Raw genomic sequence first — 27,723 nt, 5'->3', positions numbered from 1 at the left:
CCAAAATATAGACAGAAATCCATAAAACTAAAGTTTAGCTTGAGGAAATGTATGCCGAATTTTCCAGTGGTGTCTATATATTGTAAAAGGATACACGAATCGATTAATGGCAAGCTAATTTTCTTTCTATTTGATATTAAATTGAGATTTAAAAGGAGTTTGGTCATGCTTTGAGCTAAACCAGGAAATGCTACGCTCACACTGGGATTTTCTCATAGTGGAAACAGCGTCTTGTGTTTTATTTTGTTCTTGAATTAAAAAAAGGAAACGATTTTCCAAATTTTGACATGATATGAACAAGGGAGAAAATCTGGGGGTGCATGCCGTGTGCGGACGAGTACGAGCGGAAGTCGCGTTTGTTGTTCTTCCTTCTGTTTCCGAGACGTTCAGGGTCTAAACGGGTTCAACAGCCGTGTCTGCATGTCTCTACCAATTCCCTCTATAAATCGTCTTCTACCGCTCCCGAATGAAGGTAATAACAATTCTGATTTTGTTCTCACTCTGCGGACACGCTGTCCAGGTTGTCCCGGGTTATATTTCACAGTTAAATCCGCTTCCGATTGTGCCAGCACCGTCTACCCCCGCACCGCGTCGGTAAGCCCGGGCGGCGTGCGCCCTGCTGCCGCTAGCCAAACAAATCCAGCGCCGTGCTTCAAAGCTCACCCGGCGGTTAACGTGTGTGTGCGGTGTTTCGGTTGTATTTTAATAGTTTCAACAGTGTGAAAGGTTTAAATAGACACAACCAGAGGGCGTGTTTACCTCATTGCCAGGTGTGACAGCTGGTGAGCAGTGGGCCGAACTTGTCCTGAACGGGCCCCCATCCATGTAACGTTACGTGCTTGTCACTTTTGACATTACAGCTATGTTGGGACGCTCAGCTGTTGGCGCAGTTGCCATTGCAACATATTTTCCATTTGCAAAAAACTCCCGACTTGTTAGAATAACGTTAATGACACAGTCACCAAAGCAGCAGATTTGGGGTTCAGCACTCGGTGATCTGTCACAGCCCCCCGGAGCCTCAAATGTTATCGACCCCAGCTTGAGATGAAAGCCGCCGGCGCAACAGTCTCCGTGCGGCTGATACGACCCGCTGCCAGCAGGCCGTATATCTGCCCGCAGCCGCTTACTTGTGACCCAGAAGTGTGTAAACAAGTTATGTAAGTCCTCTCCAAACTTGTTCACCCTCAGCCGACCTCATGGCGACTGGATTCATAATATCATGCACCCTGCTCTTTTCTCTTCTGTCACTTGTTTTGCTCACACGCACAATGTTCACATGTCAGTGGATAATAAATAACAAGTCACGCAACATAATGTGTGTCCCTGAGCCGTGCAAGCAGCAGTACTCTGACAGCAGGGGAGTTTACCTGCAAGCTGCTGCTGCAGGCTGGCTGGTTTCTGAGAAGACCTCCTGCTGATTGCATGGCTGCAGAGCAAGTGTCACTACATGAGGAATCCCTGTGTCTTCAACCTTGTAACTTGTTGTCTTATAAACATGTGTACTGCTTTGAAGCATTGCACATGGTGTCTGAGAAGAAGCTTTGAAGCTCATATGATAACCAGTCACGTTTAAGACAACATGTCACTTAAATTATCATGCAACTTTTAACTTTTTAATGTCAATGCATCAATCAGCCTCTGAGGTGTTTTCATGTCTCCTATCATGACATAGATATCTCACCTTAGCAGCATATTCTTGTGTTCACATTCAGGTCACTTTTTGTGACACAATGTGTGTTATTACCAGCAATGCATGTTATATTATAACGTCATACACATGCTCAGAGGTGGCAAAAAAATGTGCTTTCCTAATAGACTTAGACACATATTTTTCCTTTGTTGCACAGGGCTGTGGACAAGACTGCATCTGTTTGGTCCAAATTAAATTCAAGGCAAACTCCAGTTTAGTGTAAGCCGAAATAAAAGCAACTCAAGTTCTATTTGAAAATGCCAAAATGTGCATGCTTTAGTTGGTTTGATGTACTTCTGCATTATACCCTTGAAAAATGTTCAACTGTGATACACAGGTTGAAGTTCTTAACATTGTTCTTGTTTCTGGTTAGGCTGGGCACAGTGGCGTAGGGTACTTGCGATGGGCCCCAGTTGATGCTAGTTAATATTTATGAGGCGCACACACACAACTAGCAACTGTTAATATAAAATCCAAAGGAATCTAATTTCTTATTCGTTTCCCTCTTGTTCATTCTTACTGCCGCTTTTATGTGTAAAAGGCTTGACTGCTCGCTGGGCTTGTAGATGTGGTCAGCTTGTCAGTCTTGACAGATTTTGCGCCTGAATTAGCAACTGTATCGTATTGTGTTGTCACATGATCCAACGGAGATTTGACATTAGGCAACATTAACAAACATGTTACCCAGTAATCATCATTGCAGACCTGTAAATGACAACAATATCAAAGAGAATAAGAAATTATTCATTTAATTGAATATTTTTTTATGTGTAGTTTATTCAGAGTTTTATGGGTTTTTTTTTTTTTAGAATAATTGTTTAATTTTTGTCATACATTGCTACTGACTATTTTACCTAAAAAGGAAAAGAAAATTATGATGGACATGAGTTTGAACTTTATAGTAAATGGCACCATTTTTAATTCAGTATGAGTTTTTATAAACACAGGTGTAGTTCCAAGGTGGCAATCTGAATCATCATGCAGGCCCTCCCACCACACAGCCCCAGTGCAACAGCACTGCCTGCACTGTCTATATTTACGCCCCTGGCTGGGTACGGTTTGAATCGACATCACAGTTTTAATAAGAATTTTTATCTTGTATTGATGTATGTATCATGATTCGGCAAATATGTGCAAAATGACGCGTAAAATAACAAAACTGATCGTCAACGCACCGAAACCTAATGTTAGTTAATAAAAAAAAAGACACCTTGCTGCATTGACACTTGCATTTCCCCTGGTATCTGTATATGTGCTTAAAATTATTAGTTTAACAACAGACTTTTGTAAAACTAAAACATCAAATGATATCATTTAACCTAATTTTTTCAGCCTTACTTTCTGGGAGACAAATCAACCGTGTATTAAAATAATTACCAATGTTTTACAGTCATGTATAACCCCCCGAAAAAAGTTTGAGAAGTTAACGAAAGTCCAGATTCAGATGAGAATCGACTCACGTAGCACTTGTCGGTGATTACTGACATATTGTACTTTTTTGTCCCATGAACACAACAGATGTGCGCTGATGTGTCCCACTGTTATACACTGCGTGAGCTCAACTCCTCACACATAAAAACCTAATTTGGTTAGTTTATAATTGTTAGTTTAGTTTCAGTGTGCAATATCATGCTGTTATGATACTTGAATAGTGCTTGGGGTTAATAAAGTATCTATCTGTAATAATTCTTACTTTAGACAACAGAACTTTTGTAAAATCTATAACATTACATGATATAATTTCACAGAATTACCACGGCCTTCATTTCTGGGAGACAAATCAACAATGCATTAGTAAAAATACCAGAGTTTTAAAGTTTTATTTAACCAAAAAAATGTTTGAGAAGTCAGCTAAAGTCCAGATTAAGATGAGAATCCAGTCATGTAGCCTTTGTGTGGTCCCTTTTTTGTCCCATGAGCACCGCAGATTTCTGCAGAAGATGTTTTCAGACAGGAGCAATTTAAAGAAATTATTTTTAAAATATTTCTTGCATGAATCAGTTTGGGGGTGAGATCACACAGGACAGGATTATTGCCAGAATGTATTGATTGTCACTCTTGTTAGGGCATCTGGTGGGAAAGCTGCTGTTGGTGTGAGGGTCTGTAATTCTGCACTAAAATTGTCTTGGCACCATGTTTTAATTTGCTTTGGCTCGTAGATCTAAAGTTTATTTTCCTGATCTTCTCACAGGATTAACTCTCCACATGGACTCAGCTCCGACAGTCACATTAAATTCTTTAAATCACGTGCTGCACACGTCTCACTGATAACTGAACAATCTATGACCCATGACTGACATCAGCTCTTTATATAGACGTAAGGTTTTGTTCGAGTGTGCCATAACTGTCCACCAGGTGCTTCCTCTGTGGTTTGGCTCAGATTCGTTCGAGGCTCTGTGTTGTTCTCATGCAGCCGAGTGCCGGTAAACGCTGTCTGAGGCAGCTGAGGTTCATGACTCCACCAGCCACGGTTTTGAATATTTAAATTACTAGGAAAATATTTTACAGGTGGCTGGAAAATTTGGGAGCCCTGCCATTCACTGAGACCCGGAGAGAAAAAAGTGACAACTTTGTCACAAGTGATCTTTGATGTTGGAAGTTTATGCTGATCTGTCTGAGGAAAAATTTAGGTCTCCGACAAGAAACACACACCTGAGGACAGCTGTGTTTTACGGTGCTGTAGGACTCAAACAGAATAAGATTTCTTATCCAGATTAAACAGAACATAAAGTATATTTTAAAACACACAATAAAGACAGGAAACATTTGTTGGTTATTTATTGTGGAGCTAAAAACATTAGTTAATTGTTCAAGGAGTGGATTGAAGGAAAATCCATCAGCAACTATTTTAATTGGTAAATCATTTGAGTAGTTTATTGGGCAAAAAAATCAGTGTTTGTGTTTTGAAGACGTTGTCTTGGGTTCTGGAAAACTGTGATGGACATTTTTATTATAAATGTTATGATACTGTACAGACTAAATCATTAATCAGTATAATAATCAGTAATGCAAAGGCAAGGAAACATCAACATGATCAAAAAATAAAGAGTTGCAGCTGTAGTTCGCTGATTTCCAGAATATAATGGCCACTTTTCTAATAAAATAATAATAAATTACATTTATATAGCACACTTTCAAGTCAAATGACTTCTCAAGGTGCTTAACTATTTTAATGACCAAATATATTATTAATAATTCAGAACCAGAATCTATTTTTATTGTTGCAAACATGCAGAAGTATTATTTTAATCACAAAATTTTTAATTTGAAATTATTTAATTATTTGAAATTAATCTGTTAACTTCAGTTTTTTATTAAGCTCAGTGGTATTATTTAATTATTTTTTTTATTTTTTTATTTTTTTATTTTTTGTACAAAGTGGCCCTGTGGAATTTTCTTATAAACAAACAAAAGTTCTGTTTACATTCTTACTCTCCAAAGCACAGTGTGTGTATCTTTGGGGTCTAACACTGCTGGTTTAAGTCTTTTAAATAAATGTTAATTATTTATTTACATCCATGTTTACCAGCTTGCTGTCGTCGTCTTCTGTCACCTCAGTGCTGCCTAATGAGTGTTTCTTGCTTTGTTTGTTTTTTTTTCGTCCTCAGATTAACAGGTATGCCAAAGGAAAAATATGATCCTCCAGATCCCCGCAGATGTTACACCATCATGCCAGCGGAGGAGGCGGCCAGTGGGAAGAAGTCTTACTGGGCTGAGCTCGAGATTTCTGGTCAGTCTGACAAACTCCCTCTGTGTCTGCTTCTATGAAAAATATCCCAGCTGAGGCCTTGAAGCTCAGGTGTGAATCTGTACCGAAACTGATAGGAGTGAAACCCAGCAGAGCCCAGAATTGAAAACCACTACCTTTTTTTTTTGCAATATAAGAACATCAAGAAAAGGTGGCTTCATTCTGGTCTCTGATATCCGGTCCAGTTTTTCAGTCCTTGGAAAGCAAACATTTAAAAATGTAGCGGAGTCGTGGTTTTAATCTGTGAGATTGAGCAGAATGTCAAATGAGTTCCCAGTATTTTTCTCGGTGTGTCGCTTCCTGACATTTTTTAATCTCCCTCAAACTGTACTGTTTGTGCAAACTAAAGCTGAGCTGTTTCTTATTTCGGATGTTGCAGATTAATCAACACAAAACTATTTAAGAGGCGCCCACTAGCTCACCTGGTAGAGCAGGCGCCACGTGTACAAAGGCTGTGTCCTTGCCGCAGCGGCCACAGGCTCGACTCCCTGGCCCTGCATGCTATAACTCGCCTATCAAATAAGAGCAAAACTCCCCCCTGAAATATAATATAATGGTTTGTGATTTGTAAGTAAAATGCCTCGGGTTCTAGGTAATTATTTTACATATTTGTGATATTTTTGAATGAATGAATGACTTTATTTCAACCAAAAATATAAAAAAAACACAATAAAAAAACAAACAAGACAAAGACAACAGTGTCTGAAAAGGAGTTGGTAGAAGTAAAGCTTGTATGTCCCGACCCCTTTTTTTTTACATTTCTTCTTTTAACTCAAATTATTTCAACAAATCCCTAAATTTATTTACAACTAATATACAACCATCCCCAGTCTATTTACCACCCAATTAAATAAATAAGTAATAAACCCAGTTTATTTACAGTCCACCCAGTGGACCACGACTCCGCTACATTTTTAAATGTTTGCTTTCCAAGGACTGAAAAACTGGACCGGATATTAGAGACCAGAATGAAGCCACCTTTTTCTTGATGTTCTTATATTGCAAAAAAAACACCCAGTGTTAGAAAATAAATATGTGCTCCTCTAACACAACTTTTCCTCATTTATACATCTGCCAAAAATATCTTCTTTGTATAGTTAGACCAAATCATTAATTGGTTAATCAAGAAAAAAATTGTAAATTGTAAATGTAAAATTAAAACTATCTAAAAGGAAACAGTCTGTTTTCTTTCCTCAGATTTAAAATGAGTGTTTTCTTAATGAGTTCTGGAGGTGATGTCCTTTTTAAAAACACTCTGCTATTCCTGTGTCTGTCTCGACGCAGGACGGGTGAGGAGTCTGAGCAGCTCGTTATGGACGCTCACCCACCTGACGGCGCTGCACATCAACGACAACAACCTGAGCCGCATCCCGCCAGACATTGCCAAGCTGCCCAACCTGGTCTACCTGAACCTGTCGTCCAATAAGCTCCGCAGCCTGCCCGCCGAACTGGGCAACATGGTCTCTCTCAGGTAGGTCGGGCCCATTCAGGAGACATACCTGTAGGTATTTCAGGGACATTGTGAGACAGTTTATCCTGGATACACAAAACAGGCTTCTTAAATATGGAGAGAAAAATTAACTTACTGTTACACTTTGTCACAGATCTTCAGAGAGTGGTTGAATATTCTGTGATATGACTTAAGATAAGAATAAAATCTTTTTTACAGTATATAATTTTACATTACAGCAGGGATTTATGGTGTAAAATAGGAACATTTCTGGAACTTTATTTGAAAACTTGTTGTCTTGTAATCAGGAGTCTTGAAGTCGTTGTGGTTTTTACACCACATGACTGACTGGCGACCGGCGACACACACAAGATCTTTCACTGGAGGAATCCCTGATGTCATATGATGCAGCGGTCAAAACACAACTCAGGGGGGCTTACTCGAAAATATCTAAGTCAAAAACTGACGACAAGAAAAGTTATGAGGCTGACAATTTACAGAAACATTAGGTGCAATAGTCCACCTTCCACCCTCTCATCCCGTCTCACTGTTACTTCTTCACTGTCCCTCTCAAACACACACTCATCTTGGAATACACAGACACAGCTTATCTCTGTCCTCAACCCGTGTCGTGAGCTCTCTTTGGCTGTGGCTCACGACCAGGTCAAGGACAGGTCCAGATATTTAGCTTGCTGATATCTGGAGTGTCTGGAGCGCTCGAGCACCAATTCGCAAGCACCGAGCCAACGCTGAGATGCCTCTGATGTGGGGCTTTTGTCTGCTGTTAGCAAGCAATCAGATTTTAAGGTGTATAGTGTGAATCAGACATTATTGGCCAGAATGAACTGGAGGAATTGTCACTGTTTTAGGACAGATGAAAAAATATGAACTTATGCTTTAAATATGTGGCCACCTTTAAATTGAACCCACTCTGTAATCACACTAGGGTTGGGAAACCGCTAACATTTTCATATCATCCATAGACGATCCGATCACCAGGTTATGAGGTGATTTGTACAAAACCATATCCATAAGTACTCCCATCAAAGCAAAGTTTTGGTGAGCAGGCAGAACGAAGAAGCAGGGTGTCAGATTCCTGGCAAAGAGATGGCAAACTGTTTTGCAATCAAGGATTTAAAATTTACTTGTCACTCGTGCTGATTAACGGGGCTCAGCTGGCGGATGTGCTGCTCCACCAGAAACATCTTAATGTGCACAGTAGGGCACAGAGTCTAGAGATTATTTTTATAGCATCTTACTTCTGATTAATTGCCTCAACTTTGAGATAGGAAAAATTAATCATCGATCATCCCTTCAATCATCGATATATGGTCTGATCCAATCGACACAAGCCTAAATTATACTGTTGATTTTGTTTTTGGTTAAATGCAGCTTTAATTGAAAATAGTGACAGTAGCGTTTAACCTTTTAGACCAGATATGAATTTCAGATGTGATGTGTGTATGTTGTAATGTCATAAATAATATCTCAATGAATAAGAGGCCTCTGCTTTGTAAGTCTGCAGTGTTTGGGTAATTCTTTACACAAACAAAGTACCCAAGCTTCCACTCAGCATATCTACTGACATTTGTTGACTTACACAAAGGATTGAATCTTGCTAATGACTTCATTTTTCACAAAGCTTTCACTCCACTTCAACAGTGTATATTTTGTCTCGAAGAATAAATGGTTCTTTGGATTCATTCAAAGGATTACGTGCCACACGATCCGAAAGCACAGAAGAGAAGTGATTAAAAAACTTGACGATTAAAACACAGTGATCAAAACACACAAGAAAGAGCAAGATTATGAAATGTGTGGGTGTGTGAGTAGTTATCCCGCAGGGCTCAGAAAAGCATCTCAAAACTGACAAACAAAAAAACAAAGATGACAAGTGAAGACACGTTTTGACTGGAAGACTTAATTGAAGTGACAACAAAGGACGACATGGTCGACGTTGTGACACCAGTGAAAATACACTGATGACAAGGAATTCCTATGTTGTAAAAATAAAGTTTGGGAAAGACACAATGCTGATATTCTTTTCTCCCGTTTTCTTGTAGGGAATTGCTTTTAAACAACAATCTTTTACGAGTTCTGCCTTATGAACTTGGGAGGCTTTTCCAGTTACAAACCTTGGGGCTTAAAGGTGAGTCCTGCCTTTTTATTATTACTAAAAGTTTGGCTCCATAATATAACTTAAATTAAATTAAAGTGGCTGGCAAATTAAACATGTAAGTCATTTCATGGTTGTTTTGCAGGAAACCCTTTGTCCCAAGACATCCTCAATCTGTACCAGGAGCCGGACGGAACCAGAAGGCTTTTGAACTACATGCTCGACAATCTAGCAGGTGAATGGCTCGGCGGCTTCACGTTACCACACAACCGTTTTATTGGAACTCATGCATGATTAAAGGGCAGTTTATTGTGAACTGGAGCAGCACAGGTGTATCGTAGCAGGTGTACCATTGTGTTTGTCACGGGCCATTGAGCGCTTGTCCCTAATTTGCCCCTGCCTCCGCCCTGTTTTGCAGTGCACCCAGAGCAGCTCCCCCAAAGACCTTGGATCACTCTGAAAGAGCGAGACCAAATGAGTTCCACAGGTACGTTCAGAAGGGTCTTTCTTTTATTTTTTTAAAAGCTGCAGCAGCCTAGATTTTACACAAAAATTCACTTATTTCATCAGCTTAAAGGACCAGATCACCCCAAAATCAAAAATACATATTTTTCCTCTCACGTGTAGTGCTATTTATCAAACAAGACTGTTTTGGTGTGAGATGCCGAGTGTTGGAGATATCAGCCGTAGAGATGTCTGCCTTCTCTCCAGTATAATGGAACTAGACAGCACTCAGCTTGAGGTGTTCAAAGCACCAAAAATATAGATTTCTGAAAAACTTAACAGCAATGGCTCTACATTACATGGCTCTACGGACTGCAGCGTTCACAGCTCCACCTTTTAGTACCGGATCTGTGTGTACCCCAACAGAGGGGGGACCAAAATTGGAGATGGTACGGAACGGTTCTATTGGTACCATCCACAACTTTTCATAGCGGAAACGGGGAAAAAAGCACACCAAACTGAACTGTACTGTACCATACTGCTCGGTGGAAATGGGGCTTAAGTGTTATGGTCTCCACCAGGCGTACCTGTCTGCAGCTACTCTCAAAAACTATTGGACCCATTAGCCTAATATTTTGTGTGTACATCTAAGACTGTATGTTCAAGAACTTATTGTGCTGGCAGTGATTCACAGTTGTTGAAAAAACTGTTTTAATGACTGTTCTATACCATCATTGACCGCTGATTCCTCAGTTCTCTTAAACGGCCGGTAGGGGCAAGAAGTTTTCCAGCAATCGGCTCAACTAAAAACAACCTAGTATGTCTTACCTAGTATATTACAGGTAAGGCTTGTTGGAAGATGACCAAGGCTCTACACCCACCAACTGTATCACCACACAGAAAGAAGTGTGCATTTACTGGTAGCTCACGTAGCACCCCTGAGCTAGCTAAGGTTACAGCTCAGCTGAGGATGCCATTCATGTTTACATCTCAGGCTGTCACGAGCACGAGCCTCTCATTCACGAGTAGAGACACGCTTCCTTCTGTGCTGTTATACAGTTGGTGGGTGTAGACCGTTAGAAAGAAAATATTCCCTACATGACACTGTTTTAAACCATGTCTGTGGATTATCTTGAGTAACCGGTCATTATTTCTGGAAAGAGACACAACGAAGACCAAAATGTGGCCTGTAACAGATTAGGTAAAGCTTGTTTTTAGACAAGCTGATTACCGGAAAACCTACTGCCCCTAAAAGCCAGTTCAGAGAAATCATGAGTCAGCAGTCAGTGGCGGTATAAAACAGGCAATAAAACAAGTTTTTCAACAATTGAATCACTGCACGTATAAGAAGTTCTTGAGCATACAGTCATAGATGTACACTCAGAATATTAGGCAGACAGACCACACACACACATAACGAAACACATGATCCCCTCCAGGCTTATGTCTGGTGGAGATAGTAACACTGTTGAAGCAGTAAGAGAGTGTAGAGTTTCTTTTAGTTGCCAAGTAGATCTGAAACTCACTCACAACCTCATTTAACACAAGTTGACCCAAAAGCTGTTTGATGTGATGACAAAGGAAAGGCACTGCTCATCTTTTCTCAAGGTCAGAAATGGTTTAGTAAATAAAACAAACTTATTTTTTCTTTAATAAGACTTCAATTTTTTTGCCTTCGGAGAGTCATATCTTCCTTATGTCATACTGTAGGTGCACAGGTTTAAAATTAAATCATATAATGAGAAGGAGGAGTGTGTTGAATAAGACTTATGTCCAGTTCCATCCAGCACAAAATAATTTGTGTATCAATAAATGTCTGTCCACACAGGGCAGCAAATGTCAGAGGAATAAATTTATAGCCAAATGGATCTTAACAATAATCCTTTTGTATTTTTCCGCAGCCGTGTTCACGGTCATGTGCTACAACGTGCTGTGCGACAAGTACGCCACGCGACAGCTGTACGGCTACTGTCCATCCTGGGCCCTCAACTGGGAGTACCGGAAGAAAGGCATCATGGAGGAAATCACCAGCTGTGACGCTGACATCATCAGCCTGCAGGTAAACGAGAGGCTCCTTGATGACAATCCATCTAATAGCTGTTTAGATATTTCAGCCTGGACCAAAGTGTTGGGCTACACAGGATCCATACATGTTAACTAACTTCATAGAATAGACAAGAGACTGTTTGGTGTTCTGTAAGCATCTGAAATAAAGACATAAACTTACTACGCACAGCCAAAATGTACCTGCTTTCCTCTGGCTGTGGATTTTCTATGATTGTAACAGTTTACAGTCTTGCTCTAGCTCACTTGTGACCTTTCACGAGAAGAAGGTTTCTACCCACCATCTGTCCACACACTGACTTCTGATTCGAGCAAGGAACAGTTTCAGCAGGTTTATTGAGCCTTTCACTCTCATCTGTGCTGTAATTATCAGACTGTACTCAGCTGCTATCAACTCCTCCAGAGTCACCAACCACTGCCCTTCAACACAATTAAGTCATTGTCTAGTAGATAAAGAGGCAGACACGACTGATAAACCGTCCTCAGCATTGGAAAGTGTGTTTGTTTTCCTACTAATATCATTATAGAATTCCAGAGAGGGTTTTTCTTTCGTTTATTTTTTATGGAAAGGCATCTTTAGGACGGAGCAACCTCATCTGGATCAGGGAAATGTTTGCCATTTATATGTGGCTAAAGTTTACTCCTTCAGGCACACCTTTGTATGACTCTTAATGACTCTTTTAGGTGACATTTCTTGCCCTGTGTGTCTGCAGGAGGTGGAGACAGAGCAGTACTACACTATGTTTCTGGAAACACTAAAGGAGCGTGGCTACGACGGCTACTTCTGCCCAAAGTCTCGTGCCAAACTGGTCTCTGAACAGGAGAGGAAACACGTGGACGGCTGCGCTGTGTTCTTCAAGACCGAGAAGTGAGTTTAAGAGCTTTGCAGAACAAGATTTATTGAATACATTTGCAGATTTGTAGGTTTTTGTTGGAAATCCTAGAATGTTTTCGAAGGTGATTTTTAGAGGTTGAAGCTTCAGAAGTTAATTTGAAACAGACTCTGACCATGTTTGTACACCACAGTTGAAAAGTTTGTGTATCTTGCCACAAAAGCCTGATTGGGTCCAGTCAGGTGTCTGAGAGGACTGCTCTATGTGTTTGAATGCCTTTAGGTTCAACAAAATGTTATATGAAGGGTTTATTTTGTACCTGGAGAACAAAACGCTGTACAGTGGTTCAACCAGACTGACAACTGAAAGACACAAAGATCCCTCTGACCAACAGCTGAATAAGAACAGAAGAAATCGGCAGTCATTGGTTAAAGAAACTGGAAGCTTAGCATCAAAATATGTGCAGAATTAATTAGGAACAGGATCCTGTTTCAGTGTCAGATGCCCAATAATGCCTTGAACAAGCTGGAATTAACAGGCAATGTTCTTCTTTAGCAAAGCTCTTCTTCAAACTTCACAAGAGGCACAGAAGGTTAGTTCAGGGTTAGCACTGTTGTAGCTGATCCTCAATATTTAGGGCCCAGTTGCACAGTCGTGGTTCAGTAATGATCGAAGGACATTAACGATTTTCTGGACTGAAAAACAAATTCAAAATCAAAGGGTATCTGGAGGAAGAAATGGTTACAAAAGTAGCCCCTTTCAAGGCAGGACTTTTACGCCAATATTCCATCTTGCTGTTTTGTATAAACGGGTCATTGGCTGAATGAGGGGACGGAATTGGCTCCCCTTTAAGCCGGCAGTGGAGGTAGTAGCAATACTAAAACGACGCCTGTGTTGATGTGTTGTTGATGTGTTATGTGTGTGCCCCTCTCCTGGGAGATTTAAAAAGCAGCTGATAGCAGTTAGCAGCTAACTCAAAGAAAAAGAACAGCAGCAAAAAATGTCTGCAATTGGGAAAAACAATGAAATCCGGGGGGCTCTTTACCCTCTGAGCAGAGGACGAAATCAGCCGCCATATAACAGGGACAGTAAATGATTGTTATTGCCATGTTAAAGCCACTGTTACTGTTTATAAAGCGTTGCTGACCCATATGTTATATGTCACACTAGACGCCGACACTGTTGTGTTACATGCTATGCCCATCAGGCCTTTGTTTCCAGGATGCTGGCATAATGTCTAAAATCACTGTGTGATGCGGTATGATGCTGCCGTTGTTCAGTTCTACGTAAAAATACAAAGGCAGCATGAAGAAGGGACTTTCATAGTGAATCTATAGCGCAATCTCTGTATAAAAAGGGCTGTTGCCTAAATGGAAGTCTAAATCATTTGATTCTTCTTCTGGGGTCCAAACCATTTGAAATATAAATAATATATTTGGAGTGTCAAAGATACTGTTTTACATATGTTAAATGGTTTACTTATAAAGGAAGTCAAAAATTATTAATAGTACAGGTGATTCCGAACCTTTGAATGGCTGTGTATGTAGTAAGGCAGGGACATCCCACATCTGAAAATTAAAGCGTGAGTTTCTGAAGTCCTCCGTGGATATTTATGCTGTCTTGTTGATGTTTGTGCAGGTTTACTTTGGTCCAAAAACACACTGTGGAGTTCAACCAGGTGGCCATGGCCAACTCTGAGGGCTCAGAGGTCATGCTGAACAGAGTGATGACCAAAGACAACATCGGGGTGGCTGTTCTGCTCGAGGTCAACAAGGACATGTTCTCCAGTGGTAAGAACATCTTCAGAACAGAAAACAGAGCGTGTAATGTTACAATCCCTTGTTGTTGTTGTGCCGTAAGATGACGATTTTCAGGCCTCAAAAATTGCATTTCTACCCAAAGTTCCCAGGACCTTTAGTCTAAGGCACAACTTTGCAAGGAACTAAAAGGTTCATTCATCCCATTGTTATCTATGTTTTCAATACAGTCTAAAGACCTGTTAGGATTAGGCAAAGTAGTCCAGTGCCACATGAAAAAGCAGCATGACAGGACGAGGGCTGCTGGTAGTTGCAGGGGTGAACACACCCATTTCATCTACAAAAAAAGAACAACACATTGGAAAAAAACACACCTTGGGTTTTGTCTCACTGCAATGACATTTACTGCTGCACCACACTGCTGCAAGCTGGATGTAATTAATTAAATGCAGGGGAAGAAAATGAAACTCAGTCCCCACGGTAAATCCTCTGTTTAGTGTTTGATGGTTATTTATTTGTGCTTTAAAGCAAAACCACCATGAAACAATCAGAAAATAATATTTCATTTCTCTCAGTCTCTGGTTTTCTCACGGCACCACAGTGCTCGATCGGTGCTCTCAGTTCTCTGCCATGATCTCTTTTTTTGTCTGTCTTTTTGAAAATGAGTCTGGAAGTTCACAACAAAGACTAACTTTATTCGTAAAGTTATCAAACAAAGAGAAATGTTCCCCCCTTGTCCTAAAATTGGCCTAAATCGATACTAAAACACTTTCTTGTTTTGACTTGAGCAGTACAAGTTGAAGCAGCAGCGTTGTGTGTTTTATCAATCCAGCGATGGTCATCCCCCAAAACCCCAACCTTGAAGTTCCTGTACTTTCAGTCAAAACCCCCCAATCAGGGACTTTTTGGGGGGAAAATAATGTCCCCACAACTTAATTTAGACCCTGGTCCTTGTGGTCGAAACACTGAGCTCTTCAAAAGCTTCCTAGATCCTGGGGAAAGTTTCTGCGGTCAATAAGGGGCTACAATGTTCCAGCTTCCCAAAAACATGCGTGTAACTTGTTTTAAATTAACCGTTTAGTTTGTAACATGTCAGAAAGGAGTCAAAAGGCACAAGCTGATGTCTCATTGCTTGTTTTGTCAAATCAGCAGTTCACTACCCAAAGATATTTAATAATATAACAGAAAAAAGGCAGCAAAAAGCTGATAAATGACTTGATGATTAATCAATTATCAAAATACTTTTCTGTTAAAAAATCAATTTAGCCAGGGCACAGGTGTATGACCAACTTGGTCAATATTATATTTACTGTGAATTTGCCCACACACATTTGTAACTCAAGTTTACAGTGTTATCATGAGTGTACATGGATCCATGGTTGTAGTGTAGCCAAACATAATTCAATAAAACTGCAGTCAGCTTGTCAGTAATAATTCAAATTAATTATAAACTAGTCCATACCCACTGAGTACAGCATACCATACCATGACTTAGTCATACCAAAAATTAGAAAAACAAAACACCAACATTGGTCCACAGGGGGAGCCATGGCCATGGCATTTTAGCCATTTTAAGCATTTTTCTGTTGTTATAGCGCCACCCAGTTGCCAATTAGAGTTAAATTTCTCCAGTCACCTTGAGGCGTCCTGTTCTACATATCTACCAAGTTTAGTAAAAATCCATATGGCGGTTAGGCCTAGATAAGAAATGAGCTCTCTAGCGCCCCCATTTTGTTTGATGGGGTCAATAATGGAGGGGTCCCCTCAGATTATGTGTGGTCATATGCCTACAAAGTTGCGTGGTGATGGGTGAAACCCTTGAGATGTTATACACCTTTATGTGATGAGCCACGCCCTCCGCAATATTCATTGCCTTATAGAAGCTCAGTTTCAGTAAGTTTTCAAAAAATTCAAAATGGTGGAAAATCGATATAAGCGAAAGTTATGGGTTCTTGAGGCAAATGTGTTCCTCATGAGGAGAGGCATCTCTGTGCAAAGTTTCATGTCTCTACGACATACGGGGCATGAGATATGCCCATTCAAAGTTTGACATTTCAATGGGTTGCTATAGCGCCCCCCCCTTTGGCCAATTGATGTAACATTGCTTCATTGGCATCCTCCCATGACCCTCTACCACTGTGCCAAATTTCACATGGATTGACCAAGTCAGTGAGGAAAAAAACGTGGAACAGACACACACACAGAGTTTTCGTCATTATATAGTAAGATTATATAGTAAGATGAGTAAAAGTTTACCTGCAGTAATTTCTTTTTGCCATAAGGTGTCAATACTGACTTTATTTAGAAAGTTAGTCTGTTACATATAAGTTAGTGTAGAGAGTATTTCTGATCCTGCTCAGGTAGCATCTGTTTCATGAGTCTGTTCTGTTGTGGTTTAAACTTTATACATGATTAGTCTTTATTAATTTATTAAACTTTGCAGTGACTGACATGCAGGACGGTATCGCTCCATGTTTTTAATACCAGGGACTGTTTGTGTACAGTATAACTTCCCTGTTTGTGGTTTATTTCTTTCTCACTCACGTCCTGTAATTCCTTCTCTTCCCTCTTATTCTTTTATTTTAATGTCTCAGCACTTCAGATGTTTCTAAAGTTGCATCAGCGCTCTGTGCTTTTCCGTGACCAGAAGTCAACTGTGTTGAGGTTTCATTTGGGGGTTTTGTGGGGATTAACTGTTCAAAAATTTCAAAATGGTGGAAAATCGATATAAGTGGAAGTTATGGATTCTTGAGGCAAATGTGTTCCTCATGAGGAGAGGCATCTCTGTGCAAAGTTTCATGTCTCTACGACATACGGGGCATGAGATATGCCCATTCAAAGTTTGACATTTCAATGGGTTGCTATAGCGCCCCCCCTTTGGCCAATTGATGTAACATTGCTTCATTGGCATCCTCCCATGACCCTCTACCACTGTGCCAAATTTCACATGGATTGACCAAGTCATTGAGGAGAAAAACGTGGAACAGACACACACACACAGAGTTTTCGTCATTATATAGTAAGATTATATAGTAAGATGAGTAAAAGTTTACCTGCAGTAATTTCTTTTTGCCATAAGGTGTCAATACTGACTTTATTTAGAAAGTTAGTCTGTTACATATAAGTTAGTGTAGAGAGTATTTCTGATCCTGCTCAGGTAGCATCTGTTTCATGAGTCTGTTCTGTTGTGGTTTAAACTTTATACATGATTAGTCTTTATTAATTTATTAAACTTTGCAGTGACTGACATGCAGGACGGTATCGCTCCATGTTTTTAATACCAGGGACTGTTTGTGTACAGTATAACTTCCCTGTTTGTGGTTTATTTCTTTCTCACTCACGTCCTGTAATTCCTTCTCTTCCCTCTTATTCTTTTATTTTAATGTCTCAGCACTTCAGATGTTTCTAAAGTTGCATCAGCGCTCTGTGCTTTTCTGTGACCAGAAGTCAACTGTGTTGAGGTTTCATTTGGGGGTTTTGTGGGGATTAACTGTCCCTTCTCAGTCTTTATAAAGTTTTTTTATTGTATATGAAGCTGAGGTAAGCAGTTTAATTTTGGCATTATTGGGCAAAACCCCATAATAAACTACATATTGTGATTCAAGAGGACTGAGAGAAAACTAGACGTCTGCACCTCCTCTTAGCTGCTTTCAGACTTTAGAGAATCTAAAGGGCTTTTTCCACTGTCACTTTTGGTCGCACCGAGTCAAGCCATGCTGTGCCACTTTGCGTTTCCATTATCACTTTAGACACACTGTGCCATGACGAACTGCACCAAAGACCTTTTCCAGAGTAGGTCCAAAAGCCGGGCTGCCCGCCCTCAAGCAGGTCATGGTGATGTCTCGCCAACCTGTGTCTGTTGTCTCTGTGTTCAGCTCTCAGTACGTCTGTAGCTTCTAACTGAATCACTGTGGTTTGGAGTTTAGTTTCTTTCCTGCGTCCTGTTTTTACTTTAGATATCTGCTTTATTTCACTGTTTATGTTCACCATCAGAAGTTGTGGGAAAATGCTGTTAAAAAAATCTCAACATTTCCTTATTTTGCTGCTTCACAATAAAAACAAACAACACAATAACGGGGGACCTTTTTTACGAAGAATGTAAAGTAAATGAAATGCGTTTATCACTGAATTGTGGAACTTTGTTAGTGGCTTTTCTTCAATAAAGGCAAGTCTCATAATACAGCAGGGAGGAAGACTAAAAGCAGAAACAGTGAGATGTTGATGACCCTGCTATATTGGAAATGTAAATCCCTGCTGTGCTGGACTGACGGCCTAAACCAAGCCAAGCCAGCCCATGACTGTTGAAAAGGGATAAAGGCCATGATGGGAGACTTTGGCTAATCAGGGGTCATTTTAGAGAAAGGGCGTTCCTATTTGCAGATGCACATGCTGAAAACCTGATTTAATGGCAGACAGTACTGCAGAGAAGGTTTCTATTCCAGCATTGGCAATAACTGGCTACACTGCAAAGCAACCCAAAAAAGGGAGACTGATGCTGTTGCTGCTGCTGGCCACATGCCTGCTGCAACACCCTCTGCTGGGGGGTTTGCCGTGGCTGAAAACAAAGCCACTACAGCCACCGACCAAAGATCCGTCCTCCAAGCTGCTGCCTGCTCTCTTACTAGAGAAGCGGTCCACAGTGGTGGGGAATGGGATGGACAGACTGTGGGATGGCTAGTCGCTAATTCTTCTCTCTTTTTTTGGTCTGATAAGCAGAGAGAAAGCAGGGCGAGAGTGAATGAGCTGTGTGCAACTTTACAGTGAAATAGGATTAAATAATTCAATGTTTGGGAAACACTGGGTCACTATATGAAGTGAGTGCATATGTCCATGGTCGTCTGGTGGGAGGGGCTTAGGACAGAGAGGGGAGAGCTGCAGGAGGAGGCTGTATTTTCAAATTCTGTTGAGTTTGTTGCCTTTTCCAGATTTCTACTTTAATGCTTTGACATATTTATAATCCCTTTTGAGATTTCTCTCATCTCACCTAAACATTATTTTGCATTAGCTGCGTATCTGTTTCATAATCCAGTTTCCTCTTCTCTGTCTTCAGGCATGAAGCCAACACAGGAGAGGCAGCTGATCCTGGTGGCCAACGCCCACATGCACTGGGACCCTGAGTACTCGGACGTCAAGTTGATTCAAACCATGATGTTCCTGTCGGAGCTGAAGAGCATCGCTGAAAGGGCCTCGGGCTCCATGGCGACCGGTTCGCCGACATCCGACCCGTCCTCCATCCCCATCGTCCTGTGTGCTGACCTCAACTCGCTGCCCGACTCCGGTAGGACTGTCTCACTTTTCAGGGACTTTGTTTTAGTCTCGCACTCAATCACTTAGTCTTCTTTAATTTATGTTGCTGCAAATGTAGTTTCGTATTGTTTTATAAAATGAGAGGGATATTCTGGATTCATGCGCCGAGCTTAAGGATAAACATTTCACCTTCTGTATTATCCAGGTGTGGTGGAATACCTGAGCAACGGAGGAGTGGCCGAGAACCACAAGGACTTCAAGGAGTTACGCTACAATGAATGTCTGACCAACTTCAGCTGCAACGGCAAGAATGGCAAGAATGGCAACTCAGATGGGAGCATCACACACAGCTTCCAGCTGAAGAGCGCCTACGACAGCAATCTAATGCCTTACACCAACTACACATATGACTTTAAGGTAAGAACCTCTTAACCTCTTTCTGTTTGTGTTCTCTTCAAGTCCGCAGTGCATTTCACATAACTTGTACATTGCGATCACAAAGTTCTTTAGGTGTGCTTTGCTCTTAGCCATTATATTTAGCCCTCTAGATCATATGCTATTGCAATGGGACGTCCTTCCATTAGGCAACATAATGGACAGTCACACAGCACAGGCTCAGTGAGTGCAAACACGAAACTAGCTGACGTGATACAGTATTTTCGATATGGCAGGTTCACATGCAGTATGTGGAATGTTTAATATCACTATGACTGTTTTTGTGATGGGAGATCCCAGTGAGAATGGAAAACCATGAACGTTATCGCGTCTGTAGAGTGTTCGAAACAACACAGCACAACTGTTCTACGCTTTTTTACAGATGCGTTGGTGGTAAAGCGCGTGTCAGTATTTGTTCTGATAAGTCTTGTTGTCTCTGCTCTGGTTTCTAGTGAGTCATGCAGGCAGTTTTTCTGATCTTTTTTTTTGTATGTCAGAAGTCATTGGTTTCCCTTTTCACGCACTCTTAACATGCACAGGTCTCATAAAAACATTGAGCTTATCTCTGTGATACAGATCTTTAAGATATTTTTTTTGGCACCTTTCAGAACAACTAAAGAATCCCTGTGTTGTGTAGAAGTTCATTTTTCTTTGCAGTATCTTGTGTTACTGTCTTTAGATGCATCTTCACTGAGTTTCTGTTTATTTCAGTACATAATTAATTATTAGAAAATTAAAATGAAAAATGAATGATAAGAGAGGCAGAATAAATTAGCTTTCACCAACCAAAGTGTTTTTAGGGACTTCAGGTTTTTTTGGTTTGGAAACAGTTGGCTTTTGCGTCATGAAGCGATTTTATCTGTTAAGTATGCATAGATTAAAATTACTTTGCAGGCAAGTGGATGACCTTTTAGGTTTGAGAGGTTTTTCCTTCTCGAAAACATCAACCCTTCCCATATGCAAAATATTCTTCTTTTTTTTCCCCAAAACTGTCCATTTTTGATAATAAATGTGTAGTTGTAGAAAACTTTTAAGACTCAGTCACTTCTCAGTGCATGTGTTTATTTGGCCCAAGAATGCCAAAGGATATCATTTATAGCATTTATTTTTCTGAAACTAAAATCTAGTCATAAAAACTGAGTATGTCAGATTTTTTTTTTTTGCAAGATTTCTTTAAGAAAAGTACTGAAGAAGGCAGATTGATGCATCTGTCCCACCTGTGACCTTTTATTTTGGAATCATTCCATAAGATAAAGAATCACATCAGATGACACAAAGAGTTTCCCGACAGGAGTGACATAACCCACGTAGGGTGGATGGAAAGATTAATACCATTCTCATCTCTGTATGCTAGAAAATGAAGCTACAGTGAGGAAGAGGTTAGCTTAGGTTAGCATGAAGACTGGAAACAGGGGACACTTCTAGCCTGTAAAATCTGCATAAGAGCACCTCTAAAGGTCACACATTAACATGTTATATCTTGCTTGTTTAATAAATACTATTAGAATTGTCGCCTTGTGGTTGTATGCCTCTGAGATCAATACTTGAAAATATGGATGTTGCTGCAAGGAAGCTACAAATTGTAAAACATAGATGCTTTACAAGCATCTTCAACCCAGAGCTCAACAATCAGCACAGTTTCAAGGAGTCACCAGTTCAGTATCTGACCAAATGTCTCCCCTTCTGTTCCTGAGATATGACGTTGAATAATGGCCAGAAACTTTTTTTTTTTTTTTTTTTTCCGAACATCATAATGTCTCAGTCAAGCTGACCTTTGACCTTTTGGATATAAAATGTCATCACTGAATCCTATTAGATTATTTATGTGACGTTTTGTCATAAATAGCATGTTAATTTTTGAGTTGACGTTTGTGCCAAATTTTAAGAAATCCCCCCAGGTGTTCTTGAGATATCACGTTAACAAGAATGGGACAGACAGATGGATGTGAGATGGACAAACGAACAGACAGCCCAAAAAACATTTTGTCTCCGACCCGGAGACATAAAACGTTACGTGTTGAAACGGCAAATCACTTATTCACATGGGTTTGTGTGCCAGACTAGCTTTTTACCCTTGTTTCCAGTCTTTATTCTAAGCTAACAGTCTCCTGGCTACAGCTTCATGTTTACCATTCATAAATCTAAGTGGTAGGGCGCCCACTAGCTCACGCCATGGAGCAGGTGCCTCATATACAAGGGCTGTGTCCTTTCCAAAGCGGCTGCAGGTTCGGGTTCCAAACCACGACTCTTTGCTACACATCATTCACGCTACAGCTGTCCCATCAGATAAAGGCAATATAGCCCCAAGAGATACCTTAAAAAAATCTGAGTAGTATCAATCTTACCGTCTAATTCTCAGCGACATATGCAAATAAACACATATGTAACTAAGTCAAAGAGACACTTGTCAGGCCTCAAAAACCCACGTTTCGATCTAAGGTTTTAGTCCCAGGTCAAACTTTTCCTTCAGGACAACATATAAGAATGCATTTGGAAAGTTTACCATATTGTGTTTGCATTAAAGGCACTGTGAAATACAAAAAAAGTCTTGTCTGATAAGGAATGAAGTCTTAAGTCCCAGTTTATGGACACATTTCCTTCATAACTCATATTAAAGTTGGGTGACCACCTCTGAATTGATATATTTGTGTCTGCAGGGCGTTATCGACTACATCTTCTTCTCCAAGACCCACATGAGTGTCCTGGGCCTGCTGGGACCGCTGGACAGCCAGTGGCTCATCGACAACAACATCACCGGCTGCCCCCACCCCCACGTCCCCTCGGACCACTTCTCCCTGCTGGCCCAGCTGGAGCTGCACCCTCCCCCGCCCCACTCGCTCAACCCCCTCAACGGGCTGCACCTGCCAGTCCACAGGTAGTGGAGCCCGAGAGAGCCCCGCCAACCTTCAAAACACTGTCCTTCCCTCCCCCCCTCCAGCTTTATACAAGACCCTGTACAGTTTACCAATCATGATAAAACTCAGACACCATCCGACCTTCCAATCCTGAGACACACCTTCCCCAAAAGGAGTGAAGTATTCGCCCGTTTGTTGCTCCTTTTTGTGTTTTTGCACACTGTAAATGTTTATTTTATTACATTTTTTCTCCCCTTGAAAAGGCTTGATACCAAATGTTGGGCTTGGGATGAGGTTGCTATGGTAACCCCCAATGTCAGTTTCTGTTTTTTCTTCTCTTTTTTTTGCCTTACATATGATCAGAACCGCTTGTAGATTCTGCTCCTACAACAACAAACCTAATACTATCAACGTTTTAGTGATAAACTACACGTCAGCAGATTAGCTGAATTAATTGGGGTTTCTTTTGACATTTTCAAACAGCTGTGAAATAATCTTTATAGAGTAAAAACACAACATAATATTAATGCTGCACCACAACATGTACGTTGTGTTACAGTCGCACTCCCAAATAAACTGACAGGTGTTTTAACGAAAGGAGTAACACTACAAGGAACGTTTACAAGGATGTGAAAGGTTTGTTTACATCAGATATTATTGTAAATGCATGTCTATATTTTCAATTAGGATCAGCCGAAAAACAACAAAATACTTAGTTCAATTAAATAAGGAGGAAATACCTACAATTTTTAATGTGAGAAAGTACCAAGTGGGCGTTTTTAAAAGTAATGTAACGACATGATAACACTAAATTGTGTTTCAAATGGGAACTAGAATATCAAATCATCTCGTGTCACAGCTGTCGGTGAATCACTACGCATTGCTAATACTGAAGGAGTTTTTTCTGTATCACATTTTCATATAATTTGGGATTACGCTGCCTAAACAGGATGTCAGCTGACGCATCCTTTTTGCCAGGTAGCAAATCTCAACCTGAAAGACGCCTCACGTCGCTGCGTGAATGCTACTGAGCTGCTGCATTCGCCTCTACGATTTTTCTTCCATAATCCCAGTCTCGTACCTCTTCTTGGTCATGGCTAAATATTTTGCAGAGGTGTCGTGCTCACTGTAGTTTAAAAGATGCAACTTGGAATTTTCCTGCAGCACAATGAAGTTGTAAAACAATCAGTTCAGGCCAAATGAGAGCTAAAATCCTAAATATTAAAAAGCATCACAGCCAAATAAGCCCCCTGCTCTTTGACTTGCTTCGAAAAAAACAAACAAACTAAATATATATTTGTTGTTTGTTCATTGAACAACAATGCGCTTTATACTTTTAGCTTTTGAAGTCGTGCTTTCAAACACCTTAGGTCTTAAAAGAGTATTGTCCCGTTTTCCCTTCACCTGACTGGCCAAAGAATCTCCCCAGAATGAGTGACTTATGATCTGTCGACCATAAGATCAGAGATAAAAACTTCCTGAGAAGAATCCACCAATGATTGGTGACCAGGAGCCGAATGTATTTACCAAATGCTCACTATAAAATCAGTTGTTGGAGCCTCTTAATGCCAGATTCCTGTGGACTTTGTATATTTGTGTCAGATGATTAGAACTAATAGCCCTTTATGTAAGTTGTAACTCAGGGCTATGCTATGCATCCAGCAGTACCTCTCAAACCGAAGACTCTCGGAGTCGCGTCGTAAGAGCAAAACCAAACAGGAAGCTACTGGTTTGAAAATCCTTTATAAAGCACAGGTAATGTATGTACGTACATACATATATGTTGTTGTTGTTGTAGAAGTCCCACGTCTTGGTGATTTTTTTAAAAAATAAAACTGCTGCTGCTGCACTTTTTTTCCATTCCCAAAAAGAGTAACTTGGGAAGTTTAAATTAGTGAAATTTTTGAGTTGTCAGGAGGTGTGAAAAGTGTTCAGATTAATTTGGTTCGGACACTTTTTAAATACATTTTGTTTAATTGTAAGACTCAAGTATCAATGATGGGATAAATGACTGCAGGGGAAGGACTGGGTGTCAAAACTGACTGCACTTCACTGTGTCTGCTGCACTTGCTGGCCTGGTTACGATACTTTTCTACACACACATGCAGGAGAGTCTCGCTTCCCATAAGAAACGCCGCCACACTATGTCACAGTTACACGTAACATCTAAAAGCTGAAGGCTTGGCTGGTGTAAGTCATGGAAAATGAGAACTGGGCAAGTTTTCCCTTTGTATCAAGCACCAAATATGTTGAGTTAATTTGCCTCACTTGACATTGCACGTCCTTCGATACAGCTGTTTCGCATTGCAATGTTGATGCTGAAAGGATGCATCGTGCAGCCCGAAATTGACGTATATCAACGGCTAATTTATGGTAAACATATTCTCTGTTAAGTTATGTTATGGGAAGGTTATAATTAACTGCATTACAAACCACAACATTCCATGAGTTCCATGAGGATTTTTCCAGGTATTCCATGACTATGAGAACCCTATAAAAAAACAGTATCACTCTTTGAGAGCCACTGGTCTAAACACAATCAGCTGTACATCTATTTTGCCTAAAATAAGAGTCAAAAATTGGCAAAATTTTAAGGTAAATCAGGAACAATCTGAGTGAAGAATTAGCAAAAAACAAAAAACTCCATAGTTGATGCAACGGGCACATTTAGACTGGTACAAAATAAAACACTGAGGTTTGACACCCAGCCCTTCCTCTGCAGGGGGACTACAGCTGTCTGCACATGCACTCACAGTGTTTAACATATCTGGCACATTTCACACTGTGGTGTCGAGTAAATCCTGATGTTTTAAGATTAAATTAGTTAAATTAGTCAAAGCATTTGCTTTGTTTAGTATTTGACAAGAAAAGCCATAATTTTCGGGATAAATGGTGTCAGCACAACACGGCACCCTGTAACCTCAGCTTTAAACTGCAGTCAGATCAGTGTAACCAGCCTGGACGGGCAGCATCTGCTTTGCTTCATTTGCACATGATTTGGCGCTAACGCATACACCTCCAGTTCTGGTGGAGTTGATGAAGTCTGTCTTTGTGAGCATTCTGAGGCCTATACTTCACTCCTAAACTCACCTCACTGGGTTTTCTGATTTTGTACAACAAGCTGTACATAAATTAAATTTGCCTTTGATGACGGGGCGTCTTTCACATCTGTGAGGGGAATGTACCATTCTCCAATTACGGGGCGTATTTTTTCTCACAAATCAAAGATGTACCTGGTGTTGTACTTTTTTTCTTTGCCCGGTGCACTAAGATCTCATATGTGAATACCACCTCCACCTGTCTCTGATACTCTTGTGGAGACAAAACTGGTCTCTGTCCAACTTTGTTTTTGAACTACGGGCATTTTCTGTCTCTGACGAACATGCAGTCTTTCAATTGGTACTTTGTACAATTCAGTATTACCAAGTTTTTGAGAAAAAAAGATAAATGTTCTAGGTTAAAAAGCAGTTTGTCTTGATGGCTTTTATTTCGTCAGTGCACATCTTAAGTGACCGCCCAAAGCTCCTCACGCTCTGAGATGATGCTTAATCAAAATTACTTTTGTTTCTGCCTCTTTCTACTCGATGTTTTCCCAAAAAAATGTTTTTCCAGATCCCTTTCACACCCTTTCACCCCACATCCACAGCCACTTCTTCCACATTTTTCATAATAATATCCACCTTTCATTACCTATAAGCATTTGCCCTGTTAATTTTGTCTCTGTAGAGCGCACCTTGCATACTTTTTCTACAAACAACGTGCCTAGTTTGTACAATTTCTCCAACAGCAGCACTGCCCATGAGACCAAGACACTCAGAGATTAACCCAGCGCCATCATCCAGCCATCCATTCATCCATCCATCAATTCATCCCTCCAGTCCTTCCTGAACCAACTCCTGGGGATGAAATCACAAGGAATCACTGCTCACCTCAGACTGGTTTCTGTTTTTTTTTTTTTTTGTTTGTTTGTTTGTTTTTTAAATCAAACAGCTCTTTTGTATCCATAACATCAAGGACAAATCATTTCTACCAGATATCTAAGATGCACACTCTCACTTGTTATTGCAGTTTTTCTCTACAAAGAGTTTGCTGTAAACTTCACAGGATTATCACGATGATCATCGCATGTGATTTCTGAATGTAAAAATCCTGTTGTTGAATATCTGGCCATGGTTTATTTTTTTAAGTTAATTCAGGCTGATTTTACAAATGCGCTACATGAGATTTTTGGTGGCATGAGGATTATCTGTTAAAGCATTTAGCATTCGGATGAAGGGTTTGTTGTTTTTTTAATCAGCTTTTACATGTCAAATTTGACGCCTCCAACTAGGCCAGGCCGCTGCGTCCAAACTGGGAAACATGAACTTAAAGGATGCCGCATAAATGTTTTATTCTCAGTGTATTAACCTGTAAATTATACTGTGGAATATGAATTCAGAAACACACCAAATAAGTGTGATAAAAATGAGGTGATGCACATTTGAGCAGAGTCGATACAACCTTTAAAATGCATGGTGTGTCGTCAAAATTCAAGTAAATCATCTTTGTTAAATTACAAAACTAAACAGGTTAATTCACTGTTTAAATTTTTGGAATGAGGCCATTAGAAAACAAAAGATTTGGACTATAAAGGGGAACGTCAGCAACTTCAGTGTCAAAACACCTTGAAAAGTCTTCGCCGTCACTTTATTTGACAGTTAAGAAAACAACTTTCTTTGACTGTCCTTCCTTCAAACTTACAATTGCCACCTGTCGATTCCAGGAGTGATCAGAAAAAGGAATGCAAGGCTGTTTTTTCTTTAAACAAACTATTTCCTTGGAGCATTCTTAGGAAAAGTATTTTAAAGTTGCTGCCTTTCAGCAACTTAAAGCAAATTTTATTCATGTGAAGCCACCAGCAGTCACCAACGACGGTGCTACATTATTTCTCGAGGATTTTTAAAGAGCTCCACTCAAACCTGTTCTATGTAACAACAGAGTTAAGTTTCTGTTATCAGATTCATGACAAGCAGCTCTTCACCAGATTGGTTTTCAGTCCAACCAGCCTCCACCAAGAGGAAGCTCTCAGTGAGGGTTTGGTTGGA

The 27,723-nt window shown here is 40.3% G+C and overlaps 1 protein-coding gene across 1 annotated transcript; it reads left to right on the top strand.

Moving 5' to 3' along the window:
* Positions 1 to 375: 375 nt before the first annotated feature.
* On the top strand, positions 376 to 26,610 carry cnot6l (CCR4-NOT transcription complex, subunit 6-like). Its single transcript, XM_078170454.1, has 13 exons — positions 376 to 472; positions 5,299 to 5,420; positions 6,723 to 6,909; positions 8,952 to 9,037; positions 9,150 to 9,239; positions 9,423 to 9,491; positions 11,350 to 11,507; positions 12,226 to 12,380; positions 13,984 to 14,135; positions 19,153 to 19,380; positions 19,555 to 19,766; positions 22,442 to 22,659; positions 26,427 to 26,610. The coding sequence occupies exons 2-13, from the start codon at positions 5,309 to 5,311 to the stop codon at positions 26,461 to 26,463; spliced, it is 1,704 nt and encodes a 567-aa protein (XP_078026580.1). The 5' UTR covers positions 376 to 472; positions 5,299 to 5,308; the 3' UTR covers positions 26,464 to 26,610.
* The last annotated feature ends 1,113 nt before the right edge of the window (positions 26,611 to 27,723 follow it).

The sequence above is a fragment of the Epinephelus lanceolatus genome, chromosome 9, assembly GCF_041903045.1.
Source record: "Epinephelus lanceolatus isolate andai-2023 chromosome 9, ASM4190304v1, whole genome shotgun sequence".
Taxonomy (NCBI): Eukaryota; Metazoa; Chordata; class Actinopteri; order Perciformes; family Serranidae; genus Epinephelus; species Epinephelus lanceolatus.
The sequence above is the reverse complement of the archived record's forward strand: the minus strand, read 5'-3'. Positions and strand labels throughout refer to the sequence as shown.